Source organism: Vulpes vulpes, chromosome 7, assembly GCF_048418805.1.
Source record: "Vulpes vulpes isolate BD-2025 chromosome 7, VulVul3, whole genome shotgun sequence".
NCBI lineage: Eukaryota > Metazoa > Chordata > Mammalia > Carnivora > Canidae > Vulpes > Vulpes vulpes.
The window spans coordinates 20,352,506-20,371,723 of NC_132786.1; the positions used below are offsets into that span (position 1 = coordinate 20,352,506).

Sequence of the window (19,218 nt, forward strand, 5' to 3'; positions counted from 1 at the left end):
TTTAAATGGGAGTGTATGTTTTATAACCATGTTATACATTTTGATGTTAAGTGATCTTCTGAATATTAGTTTTAGTAGTGTTCACTAGTAGAAAACAAGATATACTTATCTTATCCAAGTATATGATAAATACATATCAAAACGATCCTGTTCTTAAAACACTGGAAATGGAGTTTAAGCCAAGTAGATGATCTACAAATCATTGAGATATCTAATATAGTTTCTTTTAAATCCTTCTGACTTAGGAAATTAAAAAACAGACCTTCAAAAATGCTAGGTTTACAATGAGAGGTGTCACAGTTCAATGTTTATTCTATGCATCCTTGATATTTGGGATCTGGACAACTCTGTCATATATATATATTTACCATAATCATGTGAGCAACTTGGAGACGAAAACCCAGGAGGCTGAATTAATTTGGTCCCTTGGAAAAAAATTGCAACAGCAAATTACCCACGGACCCCAGCAAATCCCAAGACTGCATATGAGATTTGAAAAGCCTGATGAAGATGAAACTGCAGGAAAATTATTTTTTAAATTGGGTAAGTATTTTTTATTTTTCTGTTAGCCATTTTAAGGGAAACATTTGCCATAAATGTAATATTTGGAAGAGGCAAAGAATGTCTCTCTTAGAGCAATTCAATTTTTTAAATGATAAAATATTTCACATATATACAGAAAATAACAAATAGGCATGCATCACCTACATTTAACAATGTTTTATATAGTTTGCTATATTTGTTTCAGATAGTGTTCTGTTTTTTCACAGAAATAAATGTTAATAGGTACCATCAAAGACTTTACCTCCTTCCTCCTCCTCCCTTTACCTCCTTGCTACCTCCTCCTCTCCTTCCCACCTCAGAGGTGGTAGTTAACCTGAGTTGATGGATATCTCTCTTCACTTCCTTTATGTATGATCTCTAGCAAAATACAATATTTTATATTTTTAATGAGTTTATAGATACTCCGGAGTGAATTGCAATGCTGCTGTGAATATGGATTATAAATCTTTGTATGGACATATTCTGTTTCTCTTAGGTAAATACCTAGGTTTGGTGCAGACAGGATATATGGTAGGTATATGCTTAACTTTAAGGGAGATTGTTTCCAAGACAGGTGTGTCATTTAATATCTTCTCCGGCAATGTATGCTCCAAATCTTCACTAACATTTGACAGGGTAAGCTTTTTAGATTTTAGCTATTCTAATGGGTAAGTAATGGTACCATTGTGGTCTTAATTTGCATTTCCCTGATGACTAATGGTTTTGAGCACCTTTTCTATTTTTTTTTTAAGATTTTATTTTTTTATTCATGAGACACACACACACACACACACAGAGAGAGAGAGAGAGAGAGAGAGAGAGAGAGGCAGAGACACAGGCAGAGGGAGAAACAGGCTTCATGCAGGGAGCCCGACATGGGACTTGATCCCAGGTCTCCAGGATCAGGCCCTCATCTGAAGGCGGTGCTAAACCACTGAGCCACCTGGGCTGCCCCGTTTTGAGCACCTTGTTGTGTGCTTACTTGCCACCCATCTATCTTCTTTTGTAAAGTGTCTCTTCAAATCCTTTATCCATTTTTTTTCCTTTGTCCACTTTTAAATCAGGATACTTGTCTTCTGATGTTTAAGATTTTTTTAAAATGTATTTTGGATTCAAGTCCTTTGATATGTGAGTTGCAAATATTTTGTACAAGTCCATACCTTGTCTCTTCATTCTCTTTTTAAATTGAGAAATAATTGACCTAAACCACTGTTAGAAGTCCAGCATAATGATTTGATCCATGTGTGTATTGCAAAATGATCACCACAGTGTAGTTAACATCCATCACACACAGTTACATATTTTTTTTTCCTGTGATGAGATCTGCCTTGGCAACTTTCGATATACAATATAGCATTGTTAACTGTAGTCACCATACCCTACATTTTTTATTCTCTTTAAAATGGTGTCATTTAGGAAGCAATATTTTTAATTTTGATATTCGGTTCACCTTATTTTTTTGTATGGTTCATGTCTTTTATGTTTTATTGAAGTAATCTTTGCTTGCCTCAAGTTCACAAAGATCCCCTTCTGTGTTGTCTTTTAGAAATTTTAGGTTTTAGGTTAAACGTTACATTTTACATTAGGGCCACGATCCATTTTGAGTGAATTTCTGTGATGGTGGGAGGTAAGGATCAATGTTCATTTTCTCTATGTGGATATCCATTTCGCCCAGTATCCATTTATTGAAAAACTTCCCTTTTTCCATCTTGCAACCTTTCAAAAATCAATTGACTATTTTTGTTGAGTCTCTTTCAGAACTCGATTCTCATTCTTTTCAAAAATTGTTTTATTTATTCTAGGCCTTTAGCTTGTTCATATAGATTTTAGGAATAGTTTGTCAATTTCTTAAAAAAAAAAAAGCCTGCTGGTATTTTTAATTGTATTGGCTCTAAAATCAATTTGGGGAGAATTGGCATCTTAATAATATGGCTTTAGCAGTATCACACATATTTTGATACATTGAATTTCCATTTTCATTCAGTTCTATATATTTTTATATTCCCTTTGAGACCTTCTCTTTGGCTTATTTGGAAATAGATTAATTTTAGAGTCTTTGAATAAGTTTCTACTGTCTACTACTGACATCCAGTTTGATGCCATTATAGTCGGAAAGTATACTCTGTATGATTTCAATTCTTTTAGGTTTTTTGAGTTTTGTTTTATGATCCAGAATATGGTCCATCTCTGGTGAGTGCTCCACGCACACTTGAAAATACAGTGTATTTGTTATTGTTGGGGGTTGTGGTCTTCACGTACACATCAACTAGATCCTATTGGTTAGTTATATCGTTCAATCCTCTATGTCCTTGCTGAGTTTTTGGCTGATAGTTCTGTCAATTGTTGAGTGGGTGTTGAAGACCCCAACTATAATTGTGGATTTGTCAGGTTCTACTTTAACTCTATCAGTTTTTGCTTCGTGTATGTGTATCTTGAGACTGTTTTTTGATGTGTTTCTATTTAAAATCATTTTGTCATACTGGCTCACTGAAACTTTTATCATAAGGTAATGTCTCTGTTTCTAGAAATTCTCTCTGCCCTGAAATCTATTTTATCTAATATTAACATAGCCACCCCTACTTTATTTCCTTAAGTAGGCTCCATACCCAATTCAGGGCTTGAACTCAATGGCACTGAGCTCAAGAGCCTCATGCTCTACCAATTGAGCCAGCCAGGCATCCCAACTGCTTTTTTGAGTAACATTTGCAAGTAAATCCTTTTCTGTTTTTTTTTTATTATCAATCTACCTATGTTTCACTGAAGTAAGTTTCTTATAGCTAGCATATTGTTGGAACATTTTTTAAATCCACTCTGTTCATCTATGCTTTTAATTGGTATATTTAGATCATTTGCATTTAAAACAATTATTGATGTCAGAGTTTCTCAGGCATTTTGTTTTTTGTGTGTTTCCTGTTTCTCAATCTTCTGTTTCTCTTATCTTTCTGTGGGTTACTTGAACATTTTCCAAATCTATCTTGATTTATTTAAAGTACTTTTTTAAAAGATTACTTTGTATGGCTTCATTAGTGGTGGCTGTAGGCATTATGTGATACATCTATAATTTATCACAGTCCCTTTGCATTGACGTTTTGACACTTCAAGTAAAGTGTAAACAGTTTCTTAGCCTTGTCAATTAAAAAATATAATTGTCTTCGTATTGAGCCCCACATCAGATGGTTATAACTGTTGCTTCAAACACCATATATGACTTAAGAAACTCATAAGAGTTTCTTAATGAGTCTTCCATATTTATTTGTACTTTTATCCATATTGATGTTTTGATGTTCTTTTTTTCTTTTCTGAAGTTCCAAACCTCCTTCTGTTATCATTTCTCTCTTTAGAGAACCTCTTTTTGTTGCTCTTTAAGGGTGAATTTGCTAGTCACAAATTCTTAGTTTTTCTTCACTTAGGAGTATTTTGATTTTCTCATAATTCCCAAAGGATATTTTTGCAGGATGTAGAATTTGCTGTTGACAGTTCATCTCTTTCAGCATTTGACGATGTTTTGTCACCTCCTTCTCTCCTCCATGATTTCAAATGAGAAATCCACAGTCATTCAGATTGTTCCTCTGTGAGTCCTGGGTCTTTTCTCCCTGGCTGCTTTCAGGAGTTTTCAGAAGTGTGTCTTCAGTTTTTAGAAGTTTAATTATGAGGCATCCTGACATGGATTTCTTTGGTTTACCCTGTTTGGGGGTTTGCTCAGCCTCCTGAATCTATAGATGTCCAGCCTTGCTGAACTTGGGGAGTTCTCAGCCTTATTTCTGAGAATACTTTCCAGTCTCACTCTGATTCCTTTCCTTCCAGGGCTCTGATAATACAAAGATCAGCTCTTTTGTTGTTGGGACACAGGTTTTCTGTGCTCAGGCCTCCCTGGCCCTTTGGCTAGAGGGAACTGGCTGATCTTGGCGTTTTTTTTCTTTTCGGTTTTTCTTTTTTTTTCTTTGCCTATCGGTGTTTTTTTCTTTCTTTCTTTCTTTCTTTCTTCTTTCTTTCTTTCTTTCATTCATGAGAGACATAGAGAGGGAGGCAGAGACACAGGCAGAGGGAGAAGCAGGCTCCATGCAGGGAGCTCGATGTGGGACTCGATCCCAGAACCCAGGGATCACGACCTGAACCCAAGGCAGATGTTCAAACACTCAGCCACCCAGATGCCCCCCTATTGGTGATTTTACTTGAAGACTTCTATAGACCTCTGTCTGGGATTTATGGGAAGCAGCGGGGAAATCAGGAGCTCATCATATCCTTCCTCCATTCTGGAGATCAGCCTCAGGTATCTGCCTCCTCCTTTCGACCTTTCAGAGAACTTCCTATGCTTATCTATTGTGTCCTGTCCAGGATTTTAGAGGTGTAAGAAAGAGGGCCTCATGAAAATGGGGTTACTGCATCTTGAAGAAAATCCATTTTGTATATAATACAGCCTTTTATATCCCTTTTCGAAAGCACTTGGTAGGGACGCCTGCGTGGCTCAGTGATTGAGCATCTGCCTTTGGCTCAGGGAGTGATCCTGGAGTCCTGGATAGACTCTGGCAACTGGCTCCCTGCAGGGAGCCTGCTTCTCCCTCTCCCTGTGTCTGTGCTTCTGTGTGTGTGTGTGTGTGTGTGTGTGTGTGTGTCTCATGAATAAATAAAATCTTTTTTTTTTAACGTTTAAATTTTTTTTCTTTTTTTTTAATTTATGATAGTCACACACACACACAGAGAGAGAGGCAGAGACACAGGCAGAGGGAGAAGCAGGCTCCATGCACCGGGAGCCCAACGTGGGACTCGATTCCGGGTCTCCAGGATCACGCCCTGGGCCAAAGGCAGGCGCCAAACCGCCGCGCCACCCAGGGATCCCAATAAGATCTTTAAAAAAAAGAGAGAGCACTTGGTAGCCATTGGAAAAGAAAGTTTATTCTTCAAAAACAAAGAAAAATATAAATCCACTAAGGAAATGTAACTAGTTATATTAATCAACTTCTCTTTCTCTGAGTTGGAGTTATTCTTTTTTTTTAATTTTTATTTATGATAGTCACAGAGAGAGAGAGAGAGAGAGAGAGAGAGGCAGAGACACAGGCAGAGGGAGAAGCAGGCTCCATGCACTGGGAGCCCGACGTGGGATTCGATCCCGGGTCTCCAGGATCGCGCCCTGGGCCAAAGGCAGGCGCTAAACCGCTGCGTCACCCAGGGACCCCAGTTGGAGTTATTCTTAAAATATTCCATTACTGCTTATTTGTGGCATTATGTACTGGTATCTCTAATGATTTTAACATATTTTGCTGCAGCAGTATGTGATGTCTACAGGCTTGTTCCTATTTAGTCTTTATTGTGACTTATTCTTACTGTGAGTATAAAATGACTTTCTGGATGCTCCTTCCAAGGAATTCTGTACTTTCCTAAATGATATTCTGACTCCTGTATTCTTAGACCATTCTTTTACTTTTAACCATTTTCGTTTGTGCTGTTTATCTTTTATGATTACATTTTGTTTCTTCATTGACATCTAAGAGTTTTTATTTTTAATAGGAAATTTATTCCATCTTCATTTATTGTTATGACTGATATGTTTGGGTTGGCCTCTGGCATCTTGTTCTATTTGCAATGGAATTTTGGGAGAGGGGTTCTAGCTCCCCTTTCCCACCTTTCCTAAATCCCTCAGAATAATTTCACACAACATTTGTGAATCATGATGGGACCAAGGAGGTCGGGCACTTCTGTCCCTAGAGAGATTGAGTGACCAAAGACTAGCTTTTTGTTCATACTTTGCCAAGGAATCTGCCTGACTTTAGCCTATCATCTGGGGTTAGTGTAGGTTCCAGGAAATGACTCTGGCTCATTATAAAAGGAGTGAATTCAGGATATAGTTGTCCTTATTGTCCTTTATCAAAGTGATGGCAGTAAACCTATACTTATGTGACTGTAATTACCCTTTCTTGCAGGTAAGGATTTTAACTATTCAAACCCAGAATTTATCGATGGACTTTTAAAATATGGATTTAATACCATTCTCAGTAAAAGCTTGGGCAGTGACAGCGAGGTGCCAGATACCAGGGATAAAATGTATGTTTCTCCTCATTTTTTTACTGAGGTATAATTGACATATAAGACTATATTAGTTTCAGATGTACAACATAATGATTTGATATTTGTATATATTGCCAAGTAATTACCACAATAAGTCTAGATAACATTGGCTTACCATTACAAAAAAATATTTGTGTGTGTGTAATGAGAACTTTTAAGATCTACTCTCTTTGCTACTTTCAAATAAGTAGTATAGTATTATTAACTACATTTACCAAGTGGACATTACATCTCCATGACTTATTTATTTATTTTATATAATTTTTATTTTATTTTATTTTATTATTTTATTTTATTTTTTAATAATAAATTTATTTTTATTGGTGTTCAATTTGCCAACATACAGAATAACACCCAGTGCTCATCCCATCAAGTGCCCCCCTCAGTGCCCGTCACCCATTCACCCCCACCCCCCGCCCTCCTCCCCTTCCACCACCCCTAGTTCATTTCCCAGAGTTAGGAGTCTTTATGTTCTGTCTCCCTTTCTGATATTTCCCACACATTTCTTCTCCCTTCCCTTATATTCCCTTTCACTATTATTTATATTCCCCAAATGAATGAGACCATATAATGTTTGTCCTTCTCCGATTGACTTACTTCACTCAGCATAATACCCTCCAGTTCCATCCACGTCGAAGCAAATGGTGGGTATTTGTCATTTCTAATGGCTGAGTAATATTCCATTGTATACATAAACCACATCTTCTTTATCCATTCATCTTTCGATGGACACCGAGGCTCCTTCCACAGTTTGGCTATTGTGGACATTGCTGCTATAAACATCGGGGTGCAGGTGTCCCCGCGTTTCATTGCATCTGAATCTTTGGGGTAAATCCCCAACAGTGCAATTGCTGGGTCGTAGGGCAGGTCTATTTTTAACTCTTTGAGGAACCTCCACACAGGTTTCCAGAGTGGCTGCACCAGGTCACATTCCCACCAACAGAGTAAGAGGGTTCCCTTTTCTCCGCATCCTCTCCAACATTTGTGGTTTCCCGCCTTGTTAATTTTCCCCATTCTCACTGGTGTGAGGTGGTATCTCATTGTGGTTTTGATTTGTATTTCCCTGATGGCAAGTGATGCAGAGCATTTTCTCATGTGCATGTTGGCCATGTCTATGTCTTCCTCTGTGAGATTTCTGTTCATGTCTTTTGCCCATTTCATGATTGGATTGTTTGTGTCTTTGGTGTTGAGTTTAAGAAGTTCTTTATAGATCTTGGAAACTAGCCCTTTATCTGATACGTCCTTTGCAAATATCTTCTCCCATATTTATTTATTTTATAATGGAGCTTTGTTTTGCCCACCCCCTTCCTCTGGCAACCACCAGTCTGTTCTCTTTATTTATGAGGCTGGGTTTTAGAGGTTTGGTTGTTTGTTAATTTGTTCTTTAGATTCCACAAGTAGATGAGATCATATGGTATTTATCTTTCTCTGACTTATATCATTTAGTGTAATGCCTTCACAGTCCATTTATGTTCTTGCAAATAGCAAGATTTCATTCCTTTTTATGCTGAATAGTATTCCATTGTGTATATAATACCACATTTTCTATATCAATTTATCCTCTGGTGGACAGTTAGATTGCTTCCATGTCTTGGCTGTTGTACATAATGCTGCAGTTAACATAGGGGTGCATGTATCTTTTTGATTTAGTGTCTTCATTTTCTTCAAATAAATACCAGGAAGTGAAATTGTTGGATCTTATGTTAGCACTCTTTTTATTTTTGAGGAAACTCCACACTGTTTCCCACAGTGGCTGTACCAGTTTGCATTCCCACAAACGAGGTTCACTCTTCTCCATATCCTCTTCAACACTTGTTATTTCTTTTGATAATGCCATCCTAACAGGTGTGAGATAATATCTCCCGGATCACACCCTGAGCCAAAGGCAGACGCTCAACCACTGAGACACCCAGGCGTCCCCCAAACTGTTTTAATTACCAAAGCTTTGTAATAGAGTTTGAAATCAGAGAGCTTGATGCCTCTAGCTTTGTTCTTATTTTTTGAAATTGCTTTGCCTCTTCAGCATCTTCTGTAATTTAATACAAATTTTGGGATTCTTTGTTTTATTTCTATGAAAAATGCCATTGGAATTCTGATATGGATTGCACTGAATCTATAGATTGCTTTGGGTAGTATAGACATTTTAACAATGTCAAATTCTTCCAATCCATGAACACAGAATATCTTTCTATTTATTTGTGTCTTCTTTTATTTATTTCACTAATGTCTTATAGTTTAACAGTGTACAAATGCATAAATGAAAACATCTAAAAAAAAAATCTTAATTTTTTAAATAAATAGTTACTAACCAGATTTTAATTTTGACATATTAGAAGTCTTCCTATTTTTAGTACGTAAAGTCCAATAATTCAAGAGCCTATTTTAAAATTCTCAGTTTATAGGGTAGAGAATACCTTCCCCAGTTGTACCGAATGTGTTCTAGAGATTTAAAGGAATTGCATTGCCCACAAGATCTTTTTATTGAATTATCAGTAAGGACATTTGGCCAAATACCTTCAGACAGCCACTTATGTTTTCTTCAAAATCTGCTTTTTCTCGGTGTTTCTTCAATCATTTGTGTTGGTGCCTTTTTTTTTTAACTTGTAAACAGACATAACATAAAATGTACCATTTTCACTATTTAGAACTGTATAATTCAGTGGCATTGAGTACATTCACATTGTTTTATAACCATCATCACCATCCACCTCCAGAACATTTTTCATTAAACATTCACTCTCCTTTCTTCCTTCCTTCTGGTCCCCCTGCAACCACCATTGTACTTTCTGTCTCTGTGTATTTTAACTACTCTAGGCACCTCATAAAAATGGAATCATACAATATTTACCTGATTTATTCTACTTAGTATAGCGTCTCCAAGATTCACTCATGTTGCATTGTGCGTTGATGATTCTGATGGCTCCTATCTAAAGAAGATTGATATTCTTCCTTAACTAAATAAGAAGTACTTATGGCATATAGCATCTTCCAGTAACACAAAGACAAAATCCAAGCTCCAGGAAATGGGAGAATGGGCCCACTGTGTCTTGGTGCAACGTGTGTGTAACACGAACATTTGAAACCACAAATAATGAATCAATAAAGCCTCTAGGTAGCTAAATATCACCTAAGATGAGGCACACTCAAAAGATGTAGTGTTTACATGTGATGACACAATCTATCTGGGTCATAATAAAAAAAAAAGAATTTAAATTTATTCAAACCATATAACATGATATGAATTTAATTTAGAGGACAACTTTGTTTTTAAGATTTATTTGTTTATTTTAGAGAGGAGGGAGGGGGAGACGTAAAAGGAGAGAGAATCCTAAGCAGATATCCTGCTGAGTGCAGAACCTGATGCAGGGCTTGATCTTGTCATCCTGAGATCACGACCTGAGCCCAAAAATCAAGGGTTGAAAGTTTAACCAACTGTACCACCCAGGCACCCCAGGGGACAATTTTTTTCTTAACTGGATAGTGTGCTACCACAAAGGAAGACCAATATTTTGGGGGTTTTTTCTTCTTTTTTTTCTTTTTCTTTTTTTTCCCCAATATTTTTGAATGCCTGTAAGCTATGAATTTCTCACCACACCATCAACTCTTCTCCCTAAATCTCATCTCCTGAAATAGTGTTGTTTCCTTTCTCTTATCACATGATTGTGAGGAAAAATGGAAACTTTAGAGAGATACTTCTCTCCAAAGAGAGAAGTGAACTTTGAAGTTTTAGTATTCAGAATATTAACTTATTTAATAGGAAATTCATTTATTTACAAAGTACACTTGTGTTTCAAATAAATTTTAACTACAGGGAAAAACTAGTACTATTGGAGTCCAAGTATATTTTCAGCCATTCTCATACTAATCTTATTATTCTATTAAATGGGGTTTCTATTTCAACTGTGCCTTATAGTTCACGATTTTTTTAACTAGCTGTGGAAACATTTGATACAGATCTTTGAAGAGTACATTTTTATGTTGCTTAGTCTTCTGATTTAATTTTTTATCTCTTAACTTTTTAAAAAACAAGAGTTTATCTATTTGACAGAGAGGAAGAGAGAGAGAGAGAGCACAAGCAGGGGAAGTAGCAGGGAGCCTGACTTAGGGCTCAGCTCCAGGACCCTGGGATCATGACCCGAGGCAAAGGCAGGCACTTAACTGACTGAGCCACCCAAGTGCCCCTAACTTTTCAATTTTGAAATAATTTCAGACATACAAAATGATTGCAAAAATATCTCAGGGAATTCCTGTATAGCTTTTTCTGTAGATTGCCCAAATGTTAACATCTTCCATACCCTCAGAACCAGAACAATGAACAAAACCAGGAAATTAACATTAATACATTACCATTTGCTAATCTACAGACATGATTAGAAGTTTACAGTTGCCCATTGACGTCCTTTTTCTGGAAGAATCCAACCCAAGACCACAGATTGCATGTATCTTGCATCTATCCATGCCCTTGGTTTTCTTTCATCTGAAACTGTTCCTAAGTCTTTATCTTTCATGACTATAACTCTTTTTAAGAGATCTAACCAGTTGTTTTCTAAAATAACTGGTTCCACAGTGTGAGATTGATATTTCCTTGTGATCAAATCCAGGTCGTGCTTTTTGGCATGAATTCCATAGAAGTGGTTGTGTGTCATCCTCAGAGCATCCTATCAGGAGGCACTCGATGTCCATTTGTCCCATTACTTGTGAAGTGACTGGGGGTGAAATTACTTTCAATTATTTCTGCCCTGTAAAAAGACTATTTATCCTTTTGTAATTAGCAAGTGTGCAGATTTTTTTAAATGTTAATCACAGGGCAGCCCTGGTAGCTCAGGGGTTTAATGCCGCCTTCAGCCCAAGGCATGATCCTGGAGACCCGGAATCGAGTCCCTCACCAGGTTTCCTGCATGGAGCCTGCTTCTCCCTCTGCCTGTGTCTCTGCCTTTCTCTCTGTGTGTCTCTCAGGAATAAATAAATAAAATCTTTAAAAATAAGTAAATAAATGTTAATCACAGAAAACCTGGAAAATATTTTTTTAAAAATGCAAAAGAGGGCAAGTCAACATACCCCTAGCTGACTTAGGGCACAAGGTAAGTAAGCCAACTCAGGATGTGGCCCTAATTTTCCATTTTTTGAAAGAACACCAGTCTTATCGGACTAGGGACACCTTAATGACATCTCCCTCGTTGCTTCTGCAACAACCCCATTTCCAAATAGGGCCACATCCTGACATACTGGGGGTTCATATTTCAACATATGAATTTGGGGGAGACACAATCCAACCCACAATAGTTCTGCTTTATTTTGTACTCTTGGCACTCTATACGATCAGCAAAGAATAGAGCAGCTGACGAAGGACAACCAAACTCAGGCCTCGTCCAAATTACTTACACTCTGAAAAACTGCTTACTTAGGTGAGAGAAGTTTAGGTCAGAAAAGACCACAGCACCATTTACCAATTAAGTTTGGAGAAACTCATACACACAGGGGCCTAAGGAGTCCTGGTGCGACATACTCTGAGGCCCCTTCACTATCACTGTCTCACTCCTCTGAAGGGACTCCGTTTATCTACAGTTTTCTTTAAATGACATGCCCAGGACTGAATATAATGCTAGAGATGTGACCTAAGTAGCATGACTTCACCCTGGACCATCATGTCCCTCATTCTTGTATTATCCTTCCATCCTCCCACCCCGTCTGTCTCATCTGCTTCCTCTTTGAAAACTCCACAATCTTCCTGGAATTTAAGCCTGTAGGTCATTCTCCTACTTGTCTCTGCAAAGCCATGTGCAGGACATACCCACCCTACCCCACTTCCCAGCTGCTCAGCCCTTTCCCTGGTCCCACTCCCTGGAGCATGATGCCAGCTTCTACCTGGAAGGCACATCTTCATCTAGTCTTGGGTAAAAATGTTCACTAGACCAGGCCCTTTTCTTCCATGGTGACATCTGCCCATGAATATGCTGAGAGTCTGTGCAGGATACTGTAGTCTTGCCCCCACCCAGCAAGACTCCTTGCTGGGTGGGGGCATTTATTGACATTTATTGACATTTCCTGCCCTATCCCCCTTTCCACAAAATTGCAGTGGGAATGGTGACCTTCTATTTTGACCCCTCTCGCTGGTCACAGTCCATTAGCCTAGGGATAGGCATCTGAGCCAGGCTGGGACAATGAATCCTTACCTGTGACTTTTTGAGAAGTGCTGGACTGTGAGATATGCTGGTGGTGGCCACATTTCCCAGTCTGTGGAATAAAGAAGTAGAAAAAAGCCAGGCTGCAGAGAAAGAATGAGAATTGTATAATGATCTTGATGTACTACTTAGTATCTGCCTGGCACTGTTCTGAGCATTTGACATATTAATTCATTGAACCTTTCCAACCTGTGAAGTAGGCTGATGTTATTATAGTTACTATCATTCCCAGATGTAAAGGCAAGAGCAAAAATGGATGGAGTGTCCAGGTGGCTTTCAAGCCTCTAGCTCCAGTCATTCTTGAAGGCTCCAGCTGCACACCTGTCCTGAGGTCTTGTGGGTCATTTGGGTCCCCTTCCAATATACTTTCTTTTGCTTAAGCTAGCTAGCACCAGTTGGTTCTGTCATTTGCAACCAAAATATTTCAAAATACAACCAAATAATGTAGCAATTCAAAAAGTAATGAACAGCTAATAACTAATATTACTAGAATTCAGCTTCTATTGTTCTCTCACATGCATAATAATAATAATAATAATCCTTGGAAGAAATCCAATTACACCATATCCACTGCATTTCTTTGAGGCAACAAACTAAACCATAAGATTTTCTTGAAGATAGTACAATGCAGTTAATTCAAACCTTTCAATGTGTGTAAGTGCATTAATACACTTTTATAATAGAAACCAAAATATAACTCATGTTTATACTATGTTCAACATAGAATTAAGATGGCCAAAACAGAGTCTCCAGGGAAGAGCAATTATTGCTGACATTAAAACGAGGGCAATGATTTAGAAAATATTAAAATAGCATAAGAAGTGGGACACCTGGGTAGCTCAGTGGTTTAGCGTCTACCTTTGGCTCAGGTCGTGATCCTGGGGTCCTGGGATCGAGTACTGCACTGGGGTCCCTGCGGGGAGCCTGCTTCTCTCTCTGCCTGTGTCTCTGCCTCTCTTCTGTGTGTCTCTCATGAATAAATAAGTTTTTTTTAAAAAAATCTTTAAAAAAATTAAATAACATAACAAGTGAGAGACGTTTTTGTATTTTAATTTTGGTATTTCTAAATGTACTGTCACCTTATCAGAATGATCAATTAAGGGAATAGAGGAAAAATGCAAGTAAAGAAAGGTGCTTCAGTGGGACCCCTAATCCTTTTGTTTTCCTTTTATTTGTGCCTGCAGGTGTCTTCAAAAACGTTACCCAGCCAAGCTACCGACCGCCAGCGTGATCATTTGCTTCCACAATGAGGAATTTAATGCCTTATTTCGGACCCTGTCCAGTGTCGGAAACCTCACTCCACACTACATCCTTGAAGAAATTATTTTGGTGGATGACATGAGCGACTTCGGTAAGACGGAATGCCATCCACCTCTGGCATCCGCTCGGAAGGCGCTGTGATCTCTGATGGCGCTTGAATGGTTTTACACGTTTCATACATTTTACATCTGGTGGGTATCGAGTAGGTGCCGCTGGTCCACTGGTGGGGATGGAAGTGCTGGTCCCCATCCAGCGGTGGTGGGCTCGCAGGTGTTAGCACTTCCCTGAGGTGACTAAAGGTTCAGGCACCAGCCTGGCCTTCAGGGATGATGAATGACACTCAGAAAGAAGTGACATGTAAACTGAGGTCAGAGTTATCCAGATGGAGAAGAGGGGAGGGGAGTTTTAGGCAGAGGCAATAGCACCTAGAGGCTCAGAGGCCAGAGGTAAGGAGGTAAGTGGGGAATAGTTCTGTAGTTCATGTAGTTTATGGAGGAGCACAGCATAACACAAAACCAGAGCTATACCAACGCCACCCCGCTTGTGAAGGGCACCATTTGAATTTTTTCTGGAGAATGGAGTGCTAGTACAGGCTTAATGCAGGGGGGTGGCATGACCCAAGTCCTTCTTGTGAAAGAATTCTTTTAAGAAAATCTTTTAAAAGATTTGTTTATAGAAATTTATAGAAAGAGAGAAAGAGAGAGAGAGGTGAGGAGGGGCAAGGGAGAGGGAGAGAGAAACCCAAGCAGACTGTTCAAGGAGTGCGGAGCCCTAAGATCAGGCCTAAGCTGAAACCAAGGGTATGAAACTCAATCAACTGTGCCACCCAGGTGCCCCCGGGAGAGAATTCTAATCAGATCAACTGCAATCAAGTGCATGTCCCTACTTCCTCATTGGTTTGACAGAGTTGGGATACCAGTACAAAATCTGATTAAATGCACTTGGCATTTGAAATGAGTTGTCTGTTTTACAACTGAATTATAAACCAAGATGACCCAGAGTAGTGAAAAGTTGCTTGGAGTCTGCAGGTCCCTGTGGGGTCCATTCTGCATGGAAGTGATATCTCAGTATTGGATAGATTTCCTGCCTAGAAGTTAACCTAATCCCCTGTGAATCGGACTCACTGCGGGCTGGGAAAGAAAGAGGAGAGACAGAAGGAAGATGGACAGGCGGGGGTTGAAAAGAGGGCATCACAGGAGAGTCACCTGTGCGTGAGTGACTCCGATGTGTCAAATTGAAGGTGGCCTGTAATTCACACAAATGTCAGGTACATTTAGGAATTGCACACATTGGCCTGGCATGACTGTATATGATATCATTTCCACAGGAGCCACTACCTGTTTCTACTGTTGTGCACAGGAGGGGATGTGTAGAAATGGTCAGATTCCTTATCTCCTCAGTAACACTGAGCAGCACATTTGGCCACATGTTGGGCAGAGGATGGCGTAAAGGGGATCTTCTGCTAGGCTGTAGAGGTCTAACTGCTCACCTTAGAAGGACAAGGGTCTTGCTATGGATCTACAGTTCCAGGATGGCCATGGGACACCTCCCCCAAGTCTTCCAGAACCACACCATGAGTTCAGAGGTGCACCTGGTGACCACTTCTAAGTTCTTAAGACACCAGGGGAATCAACTGCTGACACCCAAGGTCTGGGTGTGCTGCCAGACCAGATACCTTTACTCTCCTTCTCAATCCAAGTTCACCTGGTTTGTGGTGATTTCACCTGCTTCACCAAGGAGCTTAGTGTTTGACCCACATGGAAGCTCACACACAGAGGAAATGAGGTGTTCTATATTCTGATGGGGCTCAGGTTACACACATTCCTGATTTAACTCACAATGGTTTCACATGGGCTCTAGGAGAACCATTTGAACTTCAACTTGTCTTTCCCAGTTGATACCAGTAGGCACTGCCAATGGACTTCCTCAGCCCAGGGAGCAGTGGACTTCCTCAACCCATTGAGTTACAGGAGAGTCATGTCCAGAGCTGACCAGTTGCCACCCATCTTTCTCATAGTCCTGGGCCCTCTGGACCACAAGCCAACAACATGACCATCTTCTGAAGAACCCAAGCCTTCCATGTCACGTCAGCAATCACTGCTGCCAGGACCACCTTTATTTCCCCCAAGGTGTAGCTCACAGAGTTCTTCTGTGTCCTGCATGTTAGAGAGAAGTATTTGCAGACTTCTGGGCTGAGATGCCCCCTCACCCCCACACCCCACCCTCCCATTGCAAGCTCAGCTCTGCAGCCTGCAGTCTGCCTCTGTGTGGACCCCTAGAGCTCTTTTTATTTTTTTAAGATTTTATTTATTTATTCATAAGAGACAGAGAGAGAGAGAGAGGCAGAGACACAGGCAGAGGGAGAAGCAGGCTTCATGCAGGGAGCCTGACACAGGACTCAATCCCAGGACCCCAGGATCATGACCTGAGCTGAAGGCAGCACTAAACTGCTGAGCCACCCAGGCTGCCCAAGAGCTCTTTTTAAAGACAAGAAGGAGATCCCTGCTTCTGCCAAGATTACAAGAAGCCTGCTTCTGTTGACCCTCTACCTCTTCATGCAGATTCCTAAGACCCCTGCAGCGTCCAAGCCCAGCCTCCTTGACCATCATCCTATCACCCTCCAAACGCCGAGTGACCACTGAGTACCAGGCCCTGTCTGCGTGGTGTATCTGCCCCTCTCTCCACATGTGGGGCATGTGGTGGGTAGCCTTCCTCATTGAGGAGGGAGCCAAGACTCCAGAGGTCAGACACTTTGCCTGAGTTCTTGCCCTATCAGAAGCACAGCTGTCAGCGAGAAAGTCAGATTGCTCCAGGCTCCCACAGCTCATGCTTTTTCTATTGAAATTTCAACAGTGATTTGTCAACATAGAGGTTTTTCACCAGAAACACAGGAGAATATTTGCAGCTGATCTCAAATACTGAATCACATTTCTTTCTCTTCCTCACATAAGATAATATTTGTAAAGTTAGAACTTTTGTGGAAGCACATGGTTTTTAGGAATCAGTCAAAATTGTGATAAATTGTTTTATTTTCTGTAGTTCTAGTTTATACATTGACAAATGTTGGGTGGTTTTTCCCCCCTCCCCGCAGATGATTTGAAAGAAAAACTAGACCATCACCTGGAAATTTTTCGGGGAAAGATTAAAGTAATAAGAAACAAAAAGAGAGAAGGACTGGTCCGATCAAGGCTGATTGGAGCCTCTCGTGCTTCAGGTATGAGCCTTTCATTCAGGACTTAACCCAATACCTATGTCCCAGAGACCTTCCTGCCTGTGCAGAAGTGGTCCTCGTGGGGCCCCTCCAAGTCTCCACTGGCATAAACAGAAGAGTGGAAATGCATTTCAGCCACATGAGTCTTTGGACTCTGAAAGTACATATCCTGCTTCAAAATGTCAATTTTTTTATTTCAAATGGAAGGTACTTTTTTTGCAGGGGCCATCGTGTCAGGCCCCATTGCAGGATGAGGCGGCCAGGAGAGCGAGACTTGATGGGGACAGTGGGGCTGCCATACAGCTGCCCATCCCTCAGGAAACCCTGAAGCTAGGCTGGGGAGCAGAGGCCAAGATGAAATGAGAAGAAGAAGAGGGTCCTGGAAAAAGGACAGACAGAGGGGAGGAAAGTGTGGACCAGAAATTTTTGTGATGGGGGAGAGGGAAGAAGAGGGATCTGGGCCAAAGGGGCTCCAGTGGGCCGTGTGGCTCTCTGAGGTCGGGTGGGTGAGTGGGGAGCCTCAGAGCAGGGTTACCCATGAAGAGTCCAGCTCGGGCTCTGCACCTCCAACACCATATGCTTAGGCATTGGCTGCAAATCCCCTGAGAGGCTGGGGCAGGGAGGCTTGGTGTGACCTCTGCAGCAGATCCCAAAGACTGGGAAGCTGTCCAGCTGGTGCACACAGCAGGTTCCCCTGAAGGGGGTCTGAGCTGAGAATCATCACTCCCATCCCTGTCTCTGTGGTCACGTGGCCTCCTCGCTGTGTCTGTCTGTGTCCACATTCCCCTTGGATTAAGTCTTACTCATGTTTTATTTTGAAAATTTTCAAACCCACAGAACATAAACCTTCCCCTAGATTCACTAGATGTTAATATCTTACAATACCCACCACACACACACACACACGGCACACATTTCGAAAAGTTAGATTGGCTTATATTTTTCTTTTTTTAAAACTGTTTTCTTATACTTCACTTTACTAGACTTATCAAATGAATTGGATGGGTTTTTTTCCTCTTTTATCCTTTTTTTTTTTTTTTTTTGGCTGAATACCTACATAAAACAGATTATTATCTGTGTTTGGAAAAATTACATAAAATTGTCCTATACACTGTCAAGGCACTGGTATCTCATTGGTCTCCTCTTTCATCTAGGTATTTTTTAAGGAGTGAATTTTAAAGTTTTCAAACAAAGGGATTTTAAAAAATTGTCTCTTAGCTACTGGTTTAATTCCTACGGTGGTTGGCAATTATGGCCTGTCATTCTGTTGAGATATCCTACATGCTTTAAAGCTGGGTCTGTTTTTCAAAACTTCTACGTGTTTTTAAAAGGAATAAATTTTATCTTTTTTGGTTGTAGGTTCCATGTATGTCTAATGTTGTTTTCAAATATTCTATATTCCTATCCATCTAATTTGACTGGATCTGTAAACATCTGGTAGAGTTAAATTAGAATCTTCAGCTGTGGGATCCCTGGGTGGTGCAGCGGTTTAGTGCCTGCCTTTGGCCCAGGGCGCGATCCTGGAGACCTGGGATTGAATCCCACGTTGGGCTCCCGGTGCATGGAGCCTGCTTCTCCCTCTGCCTGTGTTTCTGCCTCTCCCTCTGTGTCTCTCATGAATAAATAAATAAAATATTTTTTTAAAAAAGGAGAAGCGATGGGGTGCTGTGGTGTCAAGGCAGGTGAGGCAGCAGCTCGTGACCCCTAGTTAATTTATTCACCTGTTCATTCATCCAGTCAAGGATTTATCCAGCACCTATGATGTGCTCTCCGTGCTCATTTATTCTTTTTTTTTAAAGATTTATTTATTTGTTTATGATAGACATAGAGAGAGAGAGAGAGAGAGAGAGAGAGAGGCCAAGACACAGGCAGAGGGAGAAGCAGGCTCCATGCCAGGAGCCCAACGCGGGACTGGATCCCGGGACTCCAGGATCCCTGGGCCAAAGGCAGGCGCTAAAC

General features: G+C 40.3%; 1 protein-coding gene across 1 annotated transcript in view; it reads left to right on the forward strand.

The window, feature by feature from the left end:
* Positions 1 to 284: 284 nt before the first annotated feature.
* GALNTL5 (polypeptide N-acetylgalactosaminyltransferase like 5) overlaps positions 285 to 19,218 on the forward strand; it is a 48,191-nt gene continuing 29,257 nt past the window's right edge. The window contains exons 1-4 of the mRNA XM_025993898.2: positions 285 to 543; positions 6,462 to 6,582; positions 13,973 to 14,139; positions 17,140 to 17,262. Of these exons, the coding sequence (XP_025849683.1) occupies positions 285 to 543; positions 6,462 to 6,582; positions 13,973 to 14,139; positions 17,140 to 17,262 (670 nt within the window). The remainder of the gene's footprint in view (positions 544 to 6,461; positions 6,583 to 13,972; positions 14,140 to 17,139; positions 17,263 to 19,218) is intronic.